The sequence below is a fragment of the Cupressus sempervirens genome, chromosome 10, assembly GCF_028749045.1.
Source record: "Cupressus sempervirens isolate cs-2001-9-10 chromosome 10, ASM2874904v1, whole genome shotgun sequence".
In the NCBI taxonomy this organism is placed as follows: Eukaryota; Viridiplantae; Streptophyta; class Pinopsida; order Cupressales; family Cupressaceae; genus Cupressus; species Cupressus sempervirens.
This window is the reverse complement of record NC_143127.1, coordinates 533233765-533257406: the sequence shown is the minus strand read 5'-3', so window position 1 is coordinate 533257406 and position 23642 is coordinate 533233765. Positions and strand designations below refer to the sequence as shown.

Genomic DNA, 23642 nt, shown 5'->3' with positions numbered 1-23642 from the left:
GTAATTATTAAATTTCATTTATTTTTTTAAATTTGAAAATATGATATGTCATATTCAATTATCAAGATTGAAATTGTACATAACTTTGCTTAATATTTATTGACATATTGTTATGATTAACTTACTTAGGTGGTTGAGTCTAGATTTGTATCTCATACTATTTGTTATGAGACGACTTGTCAAGGTGCAAGAGGCACTAAGCTAAATGGTTAGTTCAAGCCAGTGGGGTATATGGAAGGCTTCGAATTCAGAAAGGGCACAAACGGTCTAGGCATTGATCTTGGATGATAGTTGGTGGGCTTATGTGCAATTTGTATTAGATTTGATGAACCCTATTATGACTATGCTTTGCTTCGCCGATTCAGATCAGCCTTTTTTGGGGGGTGTCTATGATGGCATGGATCCAATGGTAGAGAAGGTAAAACTTTATATACAAGCACATATGAATGACCCCACAAAATGTGAAGCTTTATGCAATCAACTTGAATCAATCATTCATCATCATTGGGAAAAGATGACTACACTATTGCACCTCATTGCAAATGCCTTATCTCCAAGGTACTATAGTGAGGAAGTATTTGGTATGCTAGATATAGTAGCACCATATGCAGATGAAGAAGTTGCTAGTGGGTGCTGCAAAGCTTTTGCAAGATTCTTCCTAGATGCTGACCCTTACAAAGAAGTTAGGACTGAATTTGGGTTATGTGCTTCAAGAGCAAGACTTAGTTCTCTTGCAATAAAGGACCAATGTGATATGGGAGCTATCACATGGTGGTACTTCTACGGGTCAACCATTTAAGCATCTATAACCTCTGCACTTAATTCTCTTGCAATAAAGGACCAATGTGACATGGGAGCTATCACATGATGGTACTTCAATGGTCAACTGTCTAAGCATCTACAACCTCTGCACTTAATTCTCTTGCAATAAAGGACCAATGTGACATGGGAGCTATCACTTACTTCAATGGTCAACCGTTTAAGCATCTACAACCTCTTGCAATCAAAATCCTCTCACAAGTAAGTTTTATTTGTTTTTTGTTTACCACATGTACTCTACAATTCTTTAATTTGGTTTTCATTTTTTATGTTTTACCTTAATAATAAATTTTGTAATTGTGAACAATGTTTAGGTTGCAAGTTCTTCAATTGTTCAACGGAATTGGAATACGTACTCCTTTATCCACTCTGTGAAGCGTAATTTGTTGGGCTCTAACAAAGCTGAAGAATTAGGTTTTCATTCATACCAACATGCGTCTTTTGTCACATAAGGAGGATCACTACAAGGGGCAACCAAGCTTTGGGTTGTAGAATGTGAGTGCGCAAACTTAGGTGCAACGATTGAAATCTTACTACAATCACGAATGGTGATGTTGATAACATCATGACACATGGTGTATCTAATGCAAGTGGAACTGCTTTCAGTTCAAATGATCTTTACTTGCAGCAGTTGGAGATGATGAGGAATTTTTTGTGAATTCATATGATTTAGATTCGGATTGATAAACATTGAATGATGAACTCTATTTTGATTTTGTTATTGTGATGATTTGATGATTTACGCTGGAATCTTGAACATAGACGTATATGATATCATTGATATGGTTTATAATCTTATTGAATATTTGAATATATATTGGTGAAGTTACAAGCTATCAAATCTTTTAATTTTGTATAGTTCTTTAATTTCTTTGCATATACAAAGAAGGCCCCATAATTTGACATTATCGGAAGTTTAGAAGATTTTGAATATTTTATTTTAGTCAACTTTACATAATCTGACTTGAGGTAACTTATCGTTGGTGACTAACAATTTAATGAGATGCAGGACATGTTGATCCTGCTCATCAAATTTGTCCATTTGAATGTGGTGCAGTCGGACAAGAAGACTTGTCTAGGACAATTTGATCAAGGCACTGATATCCAAAAGTCCTCATCCTCCTATATTTCCAAGTGTTGTAGTTGTGACAGTTGAACTTATGACTGTCTTTGAACATTTTGTTGGTCAAAGAGGTCATCTTTTGCACTATTTGAGGTACAAAAAATGAGGTAAATCTGACAATGCTTAACTTTGATTGCATGAACTCTGAGGCACAAGTCCCAATATATTGAAAATAGAGACAAGGTTTGAAGCATTAACTCGAAAGGATAAAATAAAAGAACAGGCCAAAAACCCAAAACTATTACCGTAGACTCTAGTCCAAGTAAGTTGTCTTCAAAAATTCTACAAACTACACAAAAGGGTTAAAAACCCTAGTTCCAGACAAGAGACCGAGAAAATTTGCCCTAGCTGAATGAAGAAGCCCACAAAATTTTGTAGAAAAACGCAAAACTCTAGCTTGTGGGTTTGAAGTTCCGAAATTCGCAACAACAAATACAACTGAGAAACCCATGATTTATGGATAAAATATAAAAAATTGTTTCAATATAGAACCCCAAGCATATAATTTTTAGCTGATATGCTTTTACTATGCGGGCACTGCCCATTAGGATTGACTCAGGCAGCCAGTTGACGGAAGTTGAGGCTGGATGTCAGTTTTTTTCCGGTGCCGGTAAAGGGTGTCCAACTGGTGATGGAAATTGTGACTCTGGTGGAAAACGTGATTCACCTCCTGAAATAGGAGCATTTAATCATTGCTGATTGCAGATCAGAGTTGTGTGCTGTTGTGAGGCAAGACATTATTTTGGATAGCATGGACGTCTGCTGGACACTCCATTCCCCTTTTACATGTTGCCACCACAGCTGCTTTGGAAGATTTGCATGCAGGAAAAATATAAATCTAACCAACAGCTCTCTTCTTGCATTTACTCTCTCAGTCACATGGAATCTATTTGGGGCCCTGATTGCATGGAATTCAAGCCAGAAAGATGGCCTGATCAGAGGAAGAGAGAGTGGGTGTACATTTCACTAATTAGTTTAATGTGCTTGACTTGAATGAATTGTGCAGATTAAATTTTAGGGTAAAATGTTAATTGATAAATATATTTTCCAACATGTTAAAGGTAAAAAGAAATTAAATAATACAAATCTGCAACAAACTTGACTCTAAAAGAGGATACATATGTTAATTCTCAGTTTGTTCAAGATGGGGTCAACCATATCTCCTATTTTCCATTAGGGTTCTACCCGAAGTCATGGCCTCTGTACAGTGTGTTCACTATTATGTTCATGTGAACTTTCTGATCGGTATCCAGGTTGAAGTGTCCCTGCAGATTATGTAGAGAATGCTGTGATTAGAGGGAGTAATTTCTGGTCACTGGGAATTGGGGCTATGGAGAACATGATTCAGATTTTGTTAGCACAACTCAGAACACCACATCTGTTTGACAAAATTCCGGAGCAAAATGGGGCTACAACTTTGCCATGCAGAGTAAAGCCGGTCGTGTACCATTTTGAAACTTTAAAATGTCATTCCATTTAATGACACATACAATTTTTTAATCCAAGAAATGATTCATATTACAGTTTGTGCATAATCAAACCATTAGACCAATGAAGTTGGAGCGAATAGCAGTAGCACAGTGCATTCATCCATTGATGCAAGAATTGTATCTTGTAATTTAAGCATTTGACAAATTTCTTCCGTCTGATCTAGACATGGCTGCAAATGCCGTGTTTCCTGCTAATCTTATTTAACTCTTATCTGTGCATTTAGCCTTCCAGAATCATTTATGCTTCATAAAAGTCCATATCTTTACATGTTTATACTGCGTTTTGTCATGCATACACAACAAAGTTCTGCAAGCAAAATGTGGAAAAACATTTATCCATACAATCTAAGCAGGTGCCTCATAAACATGTCTATGTGTACATTGCTATTGGCTACACTATTGCACCTCATTTGGTGCAAGCGTTAGTTAGTAACAGGCCATGGAATGAAAGCGCATAGAAGAGGAAATTGTTAAAGTAACTGAGATTGTTTCTGCAAATGTACTCTCATTGCCATTGTAATTGATGATTTTCAAATGCAGAATTGAATCTCATATATATATATAATATGAGAGGAGGAGACACGTCTCTTCAAGAAACATGAAGAGACATTTCTCTATAGTTAATCACCATTTAGTTTATAAATAATTATATGCATAACTCATCTTATATATAATATTAATATATTAACCATATATGTAATATTATATAATATTATTATATAATAATATATAATGTATAATATATATAATACATATTATATTACATATATCATGTATGTGTTATATATATGAGATATATAATGCATAATACATAATATATATTATATTACATATATAATATATATTATATGTATAAGAATCACCAAAACAATATATCTGAAAAACATAAACACAGATTAGTATATCAAATAATCAATGTTTTACTTCTACTGATGCTAAAACATTAACACTCCCTCTTTAGCAAGGGAGAAGTAAAACATCATTAGATTAGAATCAGAATCATTATGTAATCAACACAATGATATTAAAATCTCTTAGCAACATAAAGTATTTCCTATGATCTCTTCTTGCACTTAAGCAATGTCTAGAGATGTCCATAGTGATTAAAATTTTCATGATCTCTACTTGCACTTAAGTAATGTCTAGAGATGTCCATGACACATTTGCAGTTCATGATCTCTACTTGCACTTAAGCAATGTCTAGAGATGTTCATGACACATTCATGATCTCTATTTGCACTTAAGCAATGTCTAGAGATGCCCATAACACATTCATGATCTCTACTTGCACTTAAGCAATGTCTAGAGATGTTCATGATACACATGTGATCTCTACTTGCACTTGAGCAATGTCTAGAGATGCCCATAACACACTCATGATCTTTACTTGCACTTAAGCAATGTCTAGAGATGTCCATGATGAAACAATATATTTGTTATGTATGATCTCTAATTGTTCGAAAACAATATCTAGAGATGTCCATGATAACATGACTATCATTTGTAAGATTGTCACCTTGCAAAGATTACCTTCCTTTTGTTATCATGGTGTTCGGCAAATTCTAGTCCAAGAACCATGATAATAGGCCTATCATATGTAAGATCATCACCTTACAATGATTACCTTCTGTTTATATATGCCAATGAAAGATCGTCACCTTTCATTACGTATCTGAAACAACAATTTAACATTTCCCTTTAGAACTTCTCCTCATAGAGAAGATATCATCCATAAGGGATTACATCTCAAAATTTCTCCTTTTGAATATTGATCTTGGGATGTTAGGTCCTTTGTTACTTCCTCAGAAACTCTTTTTTCCCAAGGATGCTTATCAAACTCATCACTCCCTCATGATATACGTAGGAGTAGGCTCATTAACTTCATGCAGTCACCCACATGGATTTGTAGACTCCCTCTGAGTATCAATCTTCTAAGCTCTAGCATTGCCTTTGAAGAAGTGTCATTCTCCCTCTTAATGTAGAAGGATCTCATCATCTCAATCATCAAAGATACTTGCATTAAGAGCCACACTTTATCCATCTTGATCATCAAGGTCTTTGGGACTACTATCATTAGATTTAGTCTGTACAATATTTGGTAGCATATTGAAGTACCAACCTTCTTTTCCTGTAAGAATATCCTCAAACATAAAGGAAAAGACCAAAGCAAATGACCCTTATAGTATGTATAAAATTCCAAATAAATGAATAGATAAATGTAAAAGATATATGTACTTATCTGCCCATGAGGGTCATGGAATATCTTCTTTTCTAAGGATGGTTCAAGTGGGAATGGAACATTGACTATTATTCCCCCCACAATGTAAAATTCTCACTCATTCTCATATTGTTTTGTATGAAATATGATAACTTCTTTTTAAGTTCGAACTTGCTTGTTTTATCCAATGAAAATCCAAACATTCATTTAGAAGCAAAAACAAACTCATCCATAATATGCCAATATCTTGATTGAGTATGATGGTGCCACTTGAATGACTCTATAACTCATACGTCAAGTATCATTTCTCGTAGATGGTTCAAATTTAGTCACCACTTTCATATGATGTACACAAGGGTAGGCCCATTAAGATAATAGTGTTGCATGATTTATAATCCTCTTGATTGTTACAATTTATTGATCATTTAAGATTCTATCACAACATGGTTTACTCCTTCTGAATCAATATGATCGAGATCACTGAAGATTGACTGAATCACATCCCCTATCTACTCTATCTCTATCTACTCTATCTCCATCTTCATGAAATAGGAGATAATACTCGAGGATAATAAATAATTCTGTAAAATTATATAAGATCATCCCAATATAATATAGATAAATGTGTATACTCTGAACATAAAGTATATCTTCCATTTTCTATATATATTATGATCTATATTTTAACATATAGAAATACCAAAAAAACTATTGATTAGGATGTTAGTAAATTTATCTCATATCTATTACTAACAACATAAATTTTTATAACACAACTCTTTATTTTATATATTTTGATAATAAAATCAAGATAACATAATACTTAATTTTTATTCATAACATAATACTCAATAATAATTAATTCATAGATATTTATATAATATGAATTAATTGATTTATAACATTGGAATAAAACACAAGATATATCATACCTTCACTTTACCATTTTAAATTCCATGATGGATCACCTCAGATTTAGGTTTGCTACACTTAATCACTAATAAATTGGTCTTCAAAAATCTCGACATTGAGTGAGGGCATTGTTATGAAGATTTCATTTAATATAGACAATGTTTTGTTTGTCTTCCTTTGTATCACCTCGTGATTTCCATCCATTAATAATTGCCTTCTTGCTTTCGAGAGTATTGGAATCCATTCTCGTTAATAGTTCAAATTTTTTTTCAAGTGGATGGCTTGTCTATTAACAGTCTCTATTCATTTGATGTTCAATATTGGAATGGTATCATTAATCTTTGCTAAACATCAACCTTAGATTAGTTTTAGGACTTCTCACTTATTCGTTGATGATGTGGATCCTAATTTAATCCTTATTTTGTTAATGGAGTGCTTCTCCTTACGTGGTCAATCTCCCTTCTATTCCTTACACAGAGTTCGATGTTTCCTTTATCATGTACGACTTGCATAATCGATTACTGATTCTCATGTTTTGATGTGGGCTCTCCGTGTTTATCCGCCCAACTTACTTATTGAATTCTAAATGGTGTGGGTGCTTTGACCGTTCCTTCATTGCTAACGTGTATTATGTAATATCACCTCCTATGAAATATTTGATGCATAAAGTCCCTGCTACTCCACTCGTCATTATAAATTGCGATAGTTACCTGTGTTCTTCAATGTTTCATTGCACACAAATCATGGTGCAAGGTGTCCGACTCCAAACATGTAGTATATTACATTCTATTTTATTTCATACTTTTCATAGTATGCAGTGGGACCGTCATTGCCCTCGTGGCATACAAGGGGAGACAATTTATATTGGAAACTTATTTCTTAAATTATCTCTCGTCGTATGATTTTTCTTTGCATAATCAATGTCACCTTCTTGCAAATGCCTCCCAAACTCGATGACAATTCAAGGTGAATGGGGGTGGTTATATCTTTAATCATCTCTTCATTGTGGCATCATGATGCCTCTTGTGTCACAAATTCCATGTCATGCTCCTCAATTTGCATTGGATTCAAACTAATCAATATCACTCATCTGAAACATTATAACCCGCGGTAGCATTACTTCACTGTTGAATTAGTCTTGACAGTGATTATCTTAGTTTGGTGATACGACTCCTCTTAATACTTCAAAATATTATTATGATCACACCCTTATTGAAATTTCACTCGTGCCATTTATAGTGCACAAACTTTCCAAAATTCGCAGAGATGAATATAAAATACTAAGAATGTTGTATTCATAGGCTCGAGATTACATATAGTACATGCATTTTCTGAAAATTGCAACATGTTATTTTGAGATATGTAACAATTGTCTTCAGAGAACAAAATTGTTGCCTACAACTCGCCTAGGTGCTCATCTTCAATGGGTGCCAACCTTTGTATGTTTGAAGAATGCGAGTCAACACGTTTGGTGTGTGGCATGTGGGTTAGTAAACCCTACCTTTGCTGATATTTATAATCTTTACAATGAACCCAAGTGAATATGATGTCGACATCTACAACCAAATCAACTTTGACTTGTGTGCGACTATTTTTCCTTGGGGTTTGTGGTAACACAAAAGATTTTTGGTCCATCATCTGCAGGTTTAAAGCTTCTCTGCATAACACCTTTGAGGCGTCCTTGCCCCATCCCTCATTATTCTATGTGTTGCAAACCCTTTCAACAACTTTTCTTCAATCTATTGTTGCATATAATTACATATGCAGTTGGCTCTAATACCATGTTAAAGTAACTGAGATCGTTTTTGCAAATGTACTCTCATTGCCATTGTAATTGATGATTTTCAAATGCAGATTTGGATCTCATATATGTATAATATGAGAGGGGGAGACATGTCTCTTCAAGAGACATGAAGAGATATGTCTCTATAGTTAATCACCATTTAGTTTATAAATAATTATATGCATAACTCATCTTATATATAATATTAATATATTAACTATATATGTAATATAATATAATATTATAATAGTATTATATAATAATATATAATGTATAATAAATGTAATACATATTATATTACATATATCATATATATATTATATATATGAGATATATAATGTATAATATATAATATATATTATATGTATAAGAATCACCAATAACAATTTATCTGAAAAACATAAACACAGATTAGTATATCAAATAATCAATGTTTTACTTCTACTGACGCTAAAACATTAGCAGAAATGTCTAATAATTAACAACAAGACAGCCATTAACGTTGCAAGAAACAAGAACCACAACCTTAGGGAAAACAAAAAAAGGTGTGCTCGAACTTTTTACAGAAAAACACTTGTCGCAACAGAGAAAGCACAAACAAATTTGCATACAAAGAATGTGGATTAGAAATTGGGTTGGCCCTAAATTTCTTCTCAATGAAGACATCAAACCCTTAAGAAAACTTGCTAGTTTAGAGGAAATAGGTATTTTGGAATGCATCGATTTCTTAGGCATGAGATGAAACAAAAATGCCTTGATTTTTTTTCACTAAAAAATATCATTTAAATTTTATAGGACTATAAAAATGTCAAATATTTTTAATTCCCACTTTGATACCATGTTAGAATAATAATTGCTTGATTTAATTTAAATAATTAAATGTCCATATATAGGCAATTACATTGACAATGGTTCCTAAAGAAACTATCAATAATTGAAGACTAATATAGAAACTATCTAAAAAGTCTAATATTGCATTATTGACCATTAACTAAATAGATATGTAAATATTATTCTAATATACCCAAGATAGCTTGTAGACAAGCAACATCAACTTTGGATGTTGTAGAATCTGCTTGTTCTCCCACATTGTGTGCTCAACTGACAGATCCTTGCAGCTCATCAAATACTTCTTGATGACCCTCAATCTTGGCTATTTGTTATCAATGATAGCCCCCCGGGATAAGAATCAATTTCCCCTCCTCATCTAGGGGTGCTAGTGCTGTCGAAGGGATCACATTTTGCCCAATTGCCTTCTTGAAGGAATATATTGTGCATTGTGCTTTGTTGGCAGCCCTAACTCCAAGCCACCTCCCCAATGTGTTGTGGCTTGAGTTTCTTTGCTTCACTCTTACCAAGATTAGATTGGGGTTGAATTGTGGCATCAAATACACCATGTCATTTATTGATTATCTCCTTTTGTCATGAAAGTTTTGCTTCTGGATTCGATTGTGTGTTTTTTTATCATCAACATTTCGGATCACACTCTGTGATCCATCATCAGGATGAGAGAATGTAAGAATGTGTCATGTCCCCTCTCCCGTGCTAGTTCTATGACACTGGGTTAATCTATCTCTACATCCAGATAGATTAATAGCTTCACCAGTCAGGATGCTTGCCAGTCACAAGGGAGATTAATCATATGTTGTCACTAATGTATTGAAAGTACTTTAATAAGTTACTTTATGTTTTAAAAAGTCATTTACTTTATTAGGTGACTTAAGTGACTACAGAATGAAATTTGAGTTTAATCCCACATCTCTTATCCCAATGCTTTTCCCTCACTTCGAGGATATAAATAAGAGACCTCTCTTGGGATTTGAAGATAAAGTTCGTGTTATCAGACAAATTCAAAAAGTTGCTAAAATGTGACTTGGCTATTTTCTTGTGGACGAAATCCTTGAGAAAATTTAAAGTGGAGTTGGACGCAAACCTGACTTCACCATTTTTGTTACAATTAAAGATATCGAATGTGATAGTTTTCAAAGTTCTCAGCTCTGGGACGTTAACTGGCAGTGTAGAATGTTGGATGGTAAGAAGATGTGAAGAGGTTCGTCTACAGCAGTAAGGTAAAGGTTATGTGAGCACCACCTTTCAGTCTAGTCAGATATATAGCTGGGATTGTCACAGGGTAAACCATAGCAGATTTAAGTTTTAAATAGCAGTCGGGTTGCATATATCTATACCCACACGTGAGGAGAGTACCTACAGACAGTGGTGGACGAGGTAACGGCAGATATACCTCTTTTGGATGCCGTAACAGGGAAAGAGAGTGTTGTGTTGGAAGGTAGCAAGAATATGGCAGCCGGCATTGTGTAGTCATTTCCTCCGCCCAGTCTTATTTCAGTATTCCTGCTGCGGGGACCACAGAGCTAAGTAATTAAAAGCAGTGCAGTCAGGGGCCAGCATATGATAGGTAGCGGCATCTGGGACCAGGACGGGGGCATTGGGAGAAATTTTGGAGTTGAACCAGTTCCCAGTTGATTTCGAACTCCAGCAGCAGAACTGTATGATAACTCCATATCATTCTTAAATACTGTACGTACACAAATACTGTCATTAGAACAGGGTACACAGATGATTGAATTTGTTAATCATATTTCCCATTCCTTATTGCAGTATTAATGAATTGAACTCCATTCAGAAATTTGTTTGAAGAACTTAGTTTCCTTACTGTTTGAGTAATCTTCTGCATACTATCTCTGTTAATAATTACTCCAGTAACATATCAGTGACAACTTATTCAAGGATTTGATTTCATGAGAATTGTTTGACGAAATTACTTTGAGTCCAAGACCAGTATTTCTATTCAAATACAGTGGAGATTATTACAGAATGAAATAGTAAAATGTGATCATTTCATTCTTACATTCTCTTATCACATTTTACTATTTCATTCTTACATTCCCTCATCCTGATGATGGATCACAGAGTGTGATCCGAAATGTTGATGATAAAAAAACACACACAATTGAATCCAGAAGCAAAACTTTCATGACAAAGGGATTGTGGAAATCTGATAATCCTAATCTCCTTTTGCCCATTAATCTTTGGGTGGTAATTGGTGTGCGGTGTAAGCTTTGTGTCACTGATTTTGAATATCGCTTGCCAAATCATAAACTTGCTGTTCCTATCACTAATAGTAATTATACTCCGTGACAATCTATGTAGTTTGGATACCTCTCTAAAAACAGATTAGCAATGTGTACTTTTGTGATGCGGTTGTGATCATGAAGAACTTTGCAAACTTTGTGAGCCTATACACTACAACATAAATAGAGTCCTTACTCTGAGCTTTGGGTTAGCCCGTGATAAAAAACCATGGAAATGCACTCTTAGTTCTGAGTAGAAATGGGTAGGGGTTGTAGTAAACCTGTTGGGAAAGAATGATCCTGCTTGTTCTTTTGACAAACATGAGAGTCTCTCAAATACTAAATAACCTTGGATTTGAGCCCCTTCCAAGTGAAAGGCTTGTTGATCTGCTTGGAAATTTGAAATACCCTTGGTTCCTTTCCATGGGAGTACTGTGAAAAGCTCTCAAAATCCACCTCTTCATTTCTGGGCATGGTCCTAGGAAATTTCTCCCCTTTTAAATGATAAGTCCATTCACAATGGAGTATGTGTCATCATGCATAGTATTAGTAACATCAATGGTGCTTGAGGCCCATTGGTCCTTGAGATACATGGCTGAAATCCACACTCTACGATCAGCTGTAATCTCTCCAAGGGAGCATAAATATGGTCTCCTTGTCAATGTGTCAGCAACTATATTCTTCTTCCCTTCGACAAAAACAATGTCAAAGTTGTAAGCCTGTAGCTTACTTACCTACTTCTGCTGCTGGTCATTGAGGTTCTGTTGATTAAAGAAATGCTTCAAGTTCAGGATATTGTGGTCTATCTTAACTGTAAACTCACTACCCACTAATTGCTGTCTGAATCGAGCCAAAACATGCATAGACTAATATCTCTTTACCATATAAACTGTAGCTTTGCTCTGCACCCCTTAGATTCCTACTCTTAAATGCTATCTGCTTATCCTCCATTAACACTGGACTGATGGCCTATTCAGGAGCAGCTGAAAAATTCTAGTGAAATCTGGGATAGTGAGAACTGGACATGAACTAATGAACTGTTTAAACCTGTCATAACATTGCTGTGCCCTATCTGTCCGAAAGGTTGCCCCCTTCTTTCTCAAGTTAGTAAGTGTTGCAGCCTAATTTTGATGAAGTGCCGGTAAAAACCACTAATTCCAAAGAATCCCTTAACCTGAGTAAGGTTATTGGGTGGAGGCCAATCTACAATAGCCCGAATCTTGTTTGGATGAACTGTAACTCCTCTTGAACTGATGGTATGTTCCAAATAAAGCGCTATGTCATGCCAAACACACATTTATACTTCTTGGCATACAAGGATTCCCTCTCCAATATCCTCAACACTTCTTCAAGGTAGGCCATCATTTTCCAAATCGCTTTGTGGGGAATATGTTTTTCTCTTATGGATTGAGTGCTAGTTCTGAATGAGCACTGGAAATCACTGTCAGTGCAATTTCCTTGTCATGCTTTTACTCTATTTTGTGAAGCATCTTAATGGTAAGTAATATCATTGGACAGTATAGCATCCAGAATCCTGTTATGGAAAAGTGTATCACACTTGGACCTGTTCAGTGTTCATCTGATTAGTGTCTTCCACTATAATCAGAAATGCATTGACATCCTCAGTAAACTACTGTTTATGTGACAACATGACAGAGAAGTAAGTGGGCTATGGAAGGGAGGGTTTGCAAAAGCTTACCCTAAGTGTCATGGTGAAAGTCCCAGGATCTGAGAGTGTGTTGCTCATCTTTAGGCTCCAAGCAAAGGCAGAAGCCTTACCTGGATATGAGGCTGGGTAAGCATCATCTCCAAACCATGGAGGCGATTTGGACAAGTTGTGGATTGTTGCATTTTTTTATTAAAAGCGTTTTTGTAACAATTCTGGGTTATCTAGCATATGTGTTTGACCTACTTTTGTGCATTTGAGGACTGCAGACAAGAAATTTGTAGACATCGAAAGGCTTAAGATTTTATGGAACATGCCTAGTTTTTTCTTTTGATGTAAATGCCTGTCAGATGAAATTTTAATGTATTGATGTTCTGGTTTGAAATTTAGTTGTGTTTGTTCATGGGCTGTGATAAATTGCAGATGTATCTGTAGTGATGGTTTTCTTCCAGAGTTTTCTGCTACACCTTGCGAGGCTGCAGCACTATGGTTTTTGTTTTTTATTGTAATTGAAAAACATAAACTCGGCAAAAATTCATCTGACCCAAAAATCTCATCGTTTGAGACTCCACAAAAGCTCTGTGAAAAACTTGGCGGTAACTCAGTAATTTCTAGTTTTGATCAGTGAATGTGGGATTTTTAGCCTGGCCCAGACCAGGTGAGACTACAATTGTGAGACAACCATAATAGTTCAAGCCCCCGTGAGCACAGTAGCCCAGTAGGGGCACAGAGTCATGTGCAACATCTGCTAAGTCACCATTCATCAACGTCTGCAGCATGAATGCTAAGATTCAAATGTGCTGGGACACTGGATCAGTTTGGGCACAAGCCCGCAGTCGCAATGACCCAGCAATGTTTTGAACATTGGTTGTAACAGTAACAATGTCACAACTTAACCATTGCACTATGCGACGAGCACATAACTCAGTAAATTTTTCAAACATCAAAAAATACAGTAATCCATAAAGGAAATTTTTCAAATAAAGAAAGAAAGAAAGTATAGTACTGAATTTAGGGGCATGTTACCTATTGCTTCTTATATAGAGAACAATTAGAGTACATTCATATGACATAGATCAAAAACGAGTTTACTACATATTAACTTGTAGTTCGAATATAAATAAAAATTGCAAATTATAGTTTGTGCTCATAATCTACTTGCAGATCATTTTGGAAAAATGTGAATCAACTTGAACCAAGACAAAACAAAAGAACGTAAATAAATCATTAGTTGAAGTTCTTGGTATGTACTATGTAGAAGTAATTCATAGGGATTTTAACAATGATCATTTCTGGCTGAAGCTGCAACATTCAAAGTCGGTGCACAGACTGCGGCTAATAAATTTGATATTTTATACAAGGGAGTGGATCTTCTGTCCACAATTAAGGTATCAACAAACAAGTAGTAACAATGAGTTAATATCAAATTTCCATGGACACACGTAAGGATCAGTTAGAGATATCATAAGGATACAGATATGGATATTGTATTGGATATGAATGCAAGCTTTTTTTGAAAATCCCTAATATATGGCTGGAAACTACACTCATAAAAACACACACATACTACTGAATTTAGGGCACATGCTACTGATTCCTTATTAAATAGAGAAGAATTAGACTACAGTCATATGGCATAGATCAAAAACGAGTTTACTACATATTAACTTCTAGTTTGAATAGAAATAAAAATTGCAAATTATAGTTTGTGTTCACAATCTGTGTGCAGATGCCATTAATTTTTGGAAAATTGTGAAACAACTTGAACCAAGACAAAACAAATGAAATAAATAAATCAATAGTTAAGTTTCTTGGTATGTGTAGTTAACAGGGAATTTAACACTGATGTTTTTTTGTGCAACCTGCAACATTCAAAGTTGGTGCTCAGGTTGCTGCTAATAAATTCAATATTTAATACAAGGGAGTGGACCTTCTGTCACCAAATAAGGTATCTCCAAGAAATCCTAACAATGAAATAATACCAAAGTTCCGTGGACACACATAAGGATATAGTTATAGATATCAGAAGGATACAGATATAGATATTGTATTGCATATGGATCCAAGGTTTTTTCAACATCCTTAATATGTATATGGCTGGAATTAACACTCATAAAACAATATGCACACGCATACATTTAATACAATTGTGTACGTTATTCTTAGTATATTTCATTTATTTAAAAACAATATAGAGTCTGCAAGAATCAATAGGTTACATTTATTACATTGATAAAGTTTATTTTATAAAGGAAGCAAGTACATATGGTTGTGTTTGTCCCCTATTGCTAATTTAAGTATTTTCAACATTGGGAGCATATGATAATTTGCATTTCTTAGTTGCAACTGTTAAGACATATCGGAATACAATGACATATTTGTTACTCATTGCTATTAGTTGGAGATTTTATGAAGTTCGTTTACTAATTCGTGTTCTTTTATAATGGCAAGCATTTGTATTTTATTTATCTTATGATGGCCCTTTTTTTGTGGGCACTATTTCTGTAAGCATTTATTGATGTGTTACATTGCATCTTGTATTGCATACCTCCTCAACTTAGCATAATATATTAAAGATGTTAAGTTTCTATTTCTATGGTCCCTCTTGATCAAAATTGTTATCAAGTATATCTTAAATTTGAAATGCGTTATTATTCTAATTTTTATCTGTATGGTGATATATTTCAGTCTTGCTTCAATTGCAAAGAAACGACCTGTTCTTTTTGGGAGAGTGTTGCCAGTGTTTCTTGGGCTAGCCCCAAGTTGTGAACCTGTAAGAGGAGCTCAGGTGTCTGGTCTACAGAACAGTGTACAGAATACACTAAAAAATGCTTTTGTGGGATTTATTAAGTGTACAAATCCAGGTGCAATTCCGGTATTGCTTCGAGTTCTTCCTTGTACCTTTTTACCGTAGTTTCTGTACTTTTATGTTGACCCTCAGTGTCATTTATTTTTGAATCAGTAATCTTGCATCTTGACACCTTATCAAGTAATACCATTTCTTTTCTCCTTTCAATTTCTAAATTTTATATAAAGTTATGGAGTGTTTCTGTTGTGAGCATTTTAGTTTCTAAAAACCATGGAGATGTGCACTGTTCACTGATAAAAAGTATTTCATATCTTGATTGTGGAATTTGCAAAAATAATTGTTGCCTTCCATGTGGACCTATTTTATTCCACATATAGTTTAATCAACCATTTTAGTACGCCCTGATTATACTGCATGCATTTCCAGTATGTGATTTGAATCTATTCCCTTCACATATTATCTAGGTTTAGATATTTATGAATCATCTACAATCAAATCTTAGGAATATAGTTCGCTATGCTTGTTAGTGAACTTTTTGATGTTGTTGCCGACTTGTGTATTATTTTCAACTATCCCTGATACTGTCATAGGCTTGCACTTTTTTGAAGACTGTTCTCTGATAATAAGTACTTTGTATCTTGATTGTGCAATTCACAAAAATAATTGTCGCCCTTCCATGTGGACCTATTTTATTCCACATATAGTTTAATCAACCATTTAAATATGCCTTGGTTATACTGCATGCATTTCTATTAATCATCTACAATAAAATCTTAGGAATATAGTTAGCTATGCATGTTAGTGAACCTCTTGGTTTTGTCGCTGACTTGTGTATTATTTTCAACAATTCCTGATACTGTAATAGGCTTGCAGTATTATTTAAGACTGGGAATTGGCTTGACCCCACTATAACCAGCAGAATGCCTGGTAAACTTTTTAATGTGACTGATGACATTGACATGACATCCCATGTGGTAACATACATATGGGGGGATCAGACCTTGTGACCTTTAATTTTCGCCACCTGCACAAAGTAACAATGGTTTCCTGCATGTAGAATTGCATATATAAGTAATTGAGTCATCTTTTATATGATTTTGAATCATTGCTCCTTTTTGGTTCAATTTTTTCATTTGCATTACATGAGTTAGTTGTTAGTTGACCAGTATATCTCTGTCTGCTATCCCACTCAATATTGTGTATGGATTTCACACAGTAGTTGGCTTTCATCGGCACAGGACCTGTATGGTTGTAATAAGTAAAAATTGATGTAGGGGACATATCTAAATTGTAATTTTTAATAACAGATTAATGAATGATATAAATAATCTTGTCCTTTGACTCGGCTGGAAAAAATGCCCATCAACATGTTGGATTGTTTAAGAAACAATACTCACATTGGCCAATGTAAATTAGTTTACTTTAAAATCTAAAGATATTCTTGTAGTGGTAATGCAAAAAATAAATTAAAACGTTAAATCTGGATTATATCTACAAATTTGGGGCAAAAGAGGATGGTTTTGCTAACATAGTTATTACTATAATTTTTATTAGTATTTCTAAATTGTTGTGGAGCATAAAGATCAGAATTTTATTCTTACATAGGCTCTATACGAGTAAATTTGCTTGAGAAAGAATGTATGCAAGATGAATACTTCAATTTTTTAAAATACAAGAATAAGTAGCTTCTTTATCATCAAATATGTCTAAATTATAAATTATGGAAGTTGTAAATAAGAGTCAAGTCATTCTTTTCGCTTAAGTGTCAACAGTTAGATTCTGCGAGTAGCTAGAACCAAGCCGAGATCTAATGTTGTTCATAGTTCACATGCAAATCCTCTTGATAGATGTGAGAAGATTTAGAATAGTATAATGAAGAGAAAATTTGAATTTAGGGAAAATACAGACAATGCAAGAGAGTATTGAAAATACTTTTGATGAGCTATCATTGAACTAGTGAAGGTAAGAGGAGAGTGTTGTATATACAGTAGAAAGAGTGCCCATACTTCCAAAAGGTACATTAACTCCTAATACCCATAAAAGGTGAGAGGTTGTATTAGCTTTGTAAATGCTCAAACATGTTGTGAAATTTGAACTTTATTTGGTCTATGCTGTGCATTGTGTTCTAATTTTGATCTGTGTATGAAGGAATTTAGTAATATGTTTCTAGAAAATTAGTATTTTGTGTGTTTTTAGAAGAATATTTAAAAAAATTATGTATTTTTAATGCTCAATAAATTTGCTGAGTTTGCCCACAAGTTTTTCTTGAGTTATGATGTTTATTGTGCTCTAATTTTGATCCATGCATGATGGAATTGCGTAATATTTTTCACCAAATTAGTAATATGTTTGCTTTCGAAGAATATTAATTTTTTTATGTATTATTGAATGTTCAATAGATTTGCTGAGTTTTTGTAGAGTCTTGAGTTTTTTTGGGCAATCTGATTAATTGGTAAGTTCATTTTTAAAGATATTTTGTCATATTTTGTGTTCATATGCATTTAAATTTCCTAGAGAAAAAATTAGTATTGTGAAAACATATGTTAAACACTTTGGTCAATGTTAGCTTGTACTCTATTTGAATAAAAACTGGAAGCTTATATAATTGGGAAAATTATTCATTGCTTGTGTTCCACTTAGGTCTTCAGTAGTAAGTTGATAAATGGAAGTGGTTATAAGTTCGACAATTTGACGTCTTTATAAAATCGTAGTAGACGGGACATTGATTATTGCACTTGGCTTTTCTTTACCATATTCTTCCTATATGTTATGCCCCTAAATCTTTAGTATGTATTGTGTGTTGAGTAGTCAGCTTGTGATAAATTAGGTAAAGGGGTAAACCTAAGTTACATAAGTTTTACTATAGTTACACATGTATTTAGGTTGTCCTGGGATAGGAGTCATATTTGATTATCGTAGTCAGCCTAAGTGGTATTTATACCATAATGGGGTATATATGGAGGAGGTATTGGTTAGTTATCATCATCGTATTGAAAATTATTGGAGGTATTCACTTTTAAGTGGATTAGGAGGACGTCCCTTTGAAGTAACATATTTTAATCAAGTATTTGCAGCCTTTTCATTTTATATCTTCTATTGTGCAATTTAATTACAAATGCTATAGAGCATGATCTTGGCACAACGAGGCAAGAGTTTACCATCAACTTTGGTGGCCGTTTTGGAAGTCTTATATGCTACATTTCCTTAAGAGCAACAAAGAACTTCAACATTGAAGGATAAACCATAGGGCTAGACGGAGCTCTGAGTCGCCTAGTAGTCCCTAGAAGATAAGGACTACTGATGGTAAGAAGTCGTTCTAGGCTTCACAGACCTAAGACAATGGGCAAGTCGACAAGTTTTTGAGATAATGAGCAAGAACAAGAGATACAAGAAACAAAAAGAAGCAAGGGAAGGAGATGAAGTTGAAGAACAAGAAAAAGTTTCCTTTAAGGATTTTGTAAAGACGAGGGAAGTGTTATGCCTCTTAACCTATAGAGTGTATTATGTTATGAGCTATTAGCTTGTTGCTAGCTTAACTCTCAAATAAGCTACATAATTATTACTATAAATACATATATTTATTAAGGTCACCCTAGAAGTCATAATTAAGAATCTAAGTTGGCCTAGGTGGTACCAATGGCAGATTAGGGCATAATTAGTTATTATCATCATATTGAGCTTTGATATTTTATTGAAGATTGTTGGAGGCATCCCCCTCAAAGTGGATTAGGAGGCTGCCCCCTCGAAGTAACATATTGTTATCAAGATATTCCTTTGTGGGCTTGTATCTATGCTATGGGAATAGGTCAAGGGGGTGTTTGGATTATTGATAGTTGGAGTGATCAATCTCCCTCGAGCACACCCACTATAAACCTTTATGAAGAGACAAATAAATCACCATAGAGATATTTATGTTTTTTGAGATTAGAGTTCCATGACTCAGACTCTCTTATGGCTTGGCAAGGTTGACTTGATTGTGACTCACAGATGACTTGACAACGACAAGTGTATTTTTTGACAAAATAAAAAAAAACAAAGTTTTTGTATGATTTAAAACTTGTTTCCTGCACCCTTTATTGAATAAAGCTTAAGTACACTAAACATCAGCATAAGCATACATAAGCATACACTATCACATAAAGTACAAACATAAATTTTAGTTGAGGGAAGTAGAAAACATGGATATATAGAATTATAGATTTTGTCAAATGTATATAAATCCATGCCATCAAATGTTCCCAAACATGTGTAAACAAAAACAAGTCCTTGAATCGGGTCTAGCTTAGCCTCAACCTCAGAGTAGTCTGTCTACCTTCTACAAATCTACCACTGCCATAGCCATAACCTTAGCCTCTTTGTTTGCCTGGTCAACCCACTCATGGTCCTTAGTGAAGATAGAATCGGTAGACTTAGTGAGCCATTCAGACTCGGGATCGATCTCTGCTAGAGTGATAAGTGAGCAATCAGTGTCCAAATTTTTTTTGGTCCTAAGAAAGAGGTTGTAATGAACAAAGGCAAGGTTATTCAACTTCTCCACACACAATCTATTACGACTCTTCAAGTGAATGTGCTCAAACACGGACCAATTGCGCTCACATCTAAAAGCGTTGCATGGCTGGGTGAAAACACAACTAAGAAGTTTTTGAAGGTTTGGGGTTTTAGGCTCAAACATTTGACACCATCATCCGAAATAAGGGAAGTAAAAAAATCGGTCTCATTTCCAACTTTGAGGATAGATTATATCAAAATGCATAAGCCATAAACTTAAGAATCTTAAGTTTAAGATATATTTCTGTGCTGCAATGTTGTCCTAGTGTCTTTACATATCTTGCTTGCAAAAATTACCCCTTGTCCACTATTATATGCATCTATCTCTTGCACTGTAGGTGTGCTTGACATCTTTTGCATCATTGTATACAGACTACTGAGAACCTCCTCATTTACCTTGAAGCTATCAAGGAAATTAAAATGACAGATTGAGGAAATAAGGTGCTGTATGGATCGGTCTCTTAAGTTGATTTTGTCATCTCCTAACAATGATCTCCCAAATGGGGCTATATGTAACAACCACTTTACCCGGGTCTTATCTAACAACTAAGATATCAAAGAAATACAATGAATACTTCATTTTCATAGGAAGACAGTTATATCAGTTATGCTCATGCGAATGAGATTAACTTTTACAATTAGTTAAACAAAAATCTCATAACTAACAATTGAAAACACCATCAATGAATTTACCAAGGAAATTAAAATTTACATACCATGGAATCTGAAAGTGAAATCAATTTAGGAATCCTTCTACAAACACCCAGGTTAGTCCACAAATACTAGTTAGGATCAAATGACAATTACCATTAAAATACCACTATATCAAAATCAAATGACGATTACCATCAAATACCACTATATCAATTAGGGCATCGATTACCATTGGATCATTTAGGACGTCGCATACCACTGTATGAATTAGGGCATCAATTACCATTGGATCATTTTGGACATCAGATAGCACTGCAACATTTAGGGCGTCAGATACCGCTGTATCATTTAGGATATTAGATACCATCGTATCGCTTAGGGCATCATATACCACTATATTGTTTAGGGCATCAGATACCATTGTATCATATTGGACATCAGATACCACTGTATCATTTGGGGCGTCAAATACCTTTGTTTCATTTCGTTTCTTCCTATTGCCAATAGTGGCAATAACATAAGATTAGAAGATATGCTTATAATCGTTATTCTTATAAATGAAAGACTGAATAACAATCCTGTAGATATATTCCATATTCAGTTGGAAGGTCAACTGATCTAACTGGTTACCAATTACATTGATGAGAAAGGTTGCTTACATCAAAGGAAATAACTAAATTCAACGATATAAATTAATCCATCATATCTTCTACTTGTATAAATATCATGAAAGTAAAAATACCGGTTACCAATAAATGTTTGAATGCTCAACTTATCTTTATCTGATGCACATCCTGGCATCTTGCGGAGAGGGGAAACATTGGTAGGGGCTTAACCACCCAATCACGAACCTTCAACTTATCCCCACACTTTTTTCTAACTAGAAAGGCCCTCCCCACCCAGAATAGACATGGAACACCTTATCAGCCACCGAGTATCTTGGTACGTAATCACACCATTTGATTTGACAATAGAGAATGAATTGGACATGCATGAGCTATTAAACGATTTCCCTTTTTAAATTAATATATTATTATTATATCATTTCTGATTTTGTTTCCACGTTATTGCAGATTTCTTTATCATCTCTTCACCTCTTCCTTGGCCATTCAGCTGGGTGAGTCTTAGGTGTTTAAATCTCAGAGTGAACTAACTCAATCTGCTGATCCTCAGCTAAAGTATGCTTAATTACATATTTAGTATGTCTTAGCTTTTATGGCTTGAGGACATAATCTTAAGACTTGCAAAAGTACAATTCGATTTTGACTTACAATAGTACAAGAAAGATGTTTGAAAGATTTAACATGGAAAGATTAGTCTCTTTGATATTACAATGCAGACTTCTCATGGACGTACTTCCTTCTGCTATAATTTCTAATGTAGAAATAGAAAGAATGAAGATGTATCACTGAGAAAAGAAGTGACCACTTAACTTGGTCTAACGTAAGACAAAAACGTGAGCCTTGGCTTGATGTTTAATAGCTAGCTTCCTCACAAAAGCAATCTGTATGCAATATTAGAAGGTGTTTGATTTCCGCCTTCAACAAGGGTGTAGGTTTAAGGAGTAAAACTGTGGAAAGGAATGTAGGAGTAAAATCGTGTGGAGGCAAAATACATATCCGACTTCTCTTGGCTTCTAAATATATGTAAAGGCATTCGATTTCTCAAAGGCTTTCAAGAACTCGTAACTCTTAAAGAAATGTTTCGCCTTCTTGGACGTCAATATAATATGCCAAGTGTGCATTTCGGTTTCTAGTAAAGAAAATAAATAAATAAATATGGAAAAGAACTTGAAAGATTATAAATCAAAAGAATAATATAAATATATTTATTTACTAGCACGTAAATATATTTTATTAAGATGACACATATTAAATGTTTATCCAAGGTTGTACCTTTTAAATATGTATATCTAAATACATTTTTCATCTTGGAAGATTTATTTTATCTTCTTGTATATGCATTTAAATGTATGTATTAAATAGATAAAATCTTGTATAAAAATAATACTATGATGTCACCTTTAATTTATATCTATGTGTATGTACATAAATATGTATTATAATGATGTGGTGGAAAAGTCAAGCAAAAGCCATTTGAGGTACACATTAATTAAGTTAAAAAGATTAACATTTTAAATGTTTATTTAATAGCTCATGTGTGTCCATTAATTGTATCCTATTATGCAGTTGCTAGGTCTTCAACCATGGTGATTTACGATTCATACCCATTTTCCCAGTGATGGTGATGCTTCTGTGCTCGATTCTTTTCTGACAATGCTTCCACCCCTTTGATGTGCTCCCTACAAGGAAATTCTCCGTAGTTAAATCATATTACCATAATAAGTTATTAATTATAAATAATCATAATCGCTAATTGCCTTTTTAATTCCATGAACTTATGATAAATAATCAATTAGCATGTTATCTTCATATGAAATTATAACGACTAACTGTCTTACCATTTTACATGATTATAACAAATTTAATTGTCAACTGATTTCATGTGAACCTCAACGGCTATATGAA

At 34.2% G+C, this 23642-nt stretch overlaps 1 protein-coding gene across 4 annotated transcripts in view; it reads left to right on the top strand.

Annotated features, from left to right (window-relative positions):
- Positions 1 to 23642, top strand: part of LOC149534992 (uncharacterized) — a 217734-nt gene that overhangs the window by 66367 nt on the left and 127725 nt on the right. For all 4 annotated transcript variants that reach the window (XM_089805168.1, XM_089805166.1, XM_089805169.1 and 1 more), the window contains exon 6: positions 15792 to 15978. In XM_089805168.1, coding sequence (XP_089661294.1) covers positions 15792 to 15978 — 187 coding nt within the window. The remainder of the gene's footprint in view (positions 1 to 15791; positions 15979 to 23642) is intronic.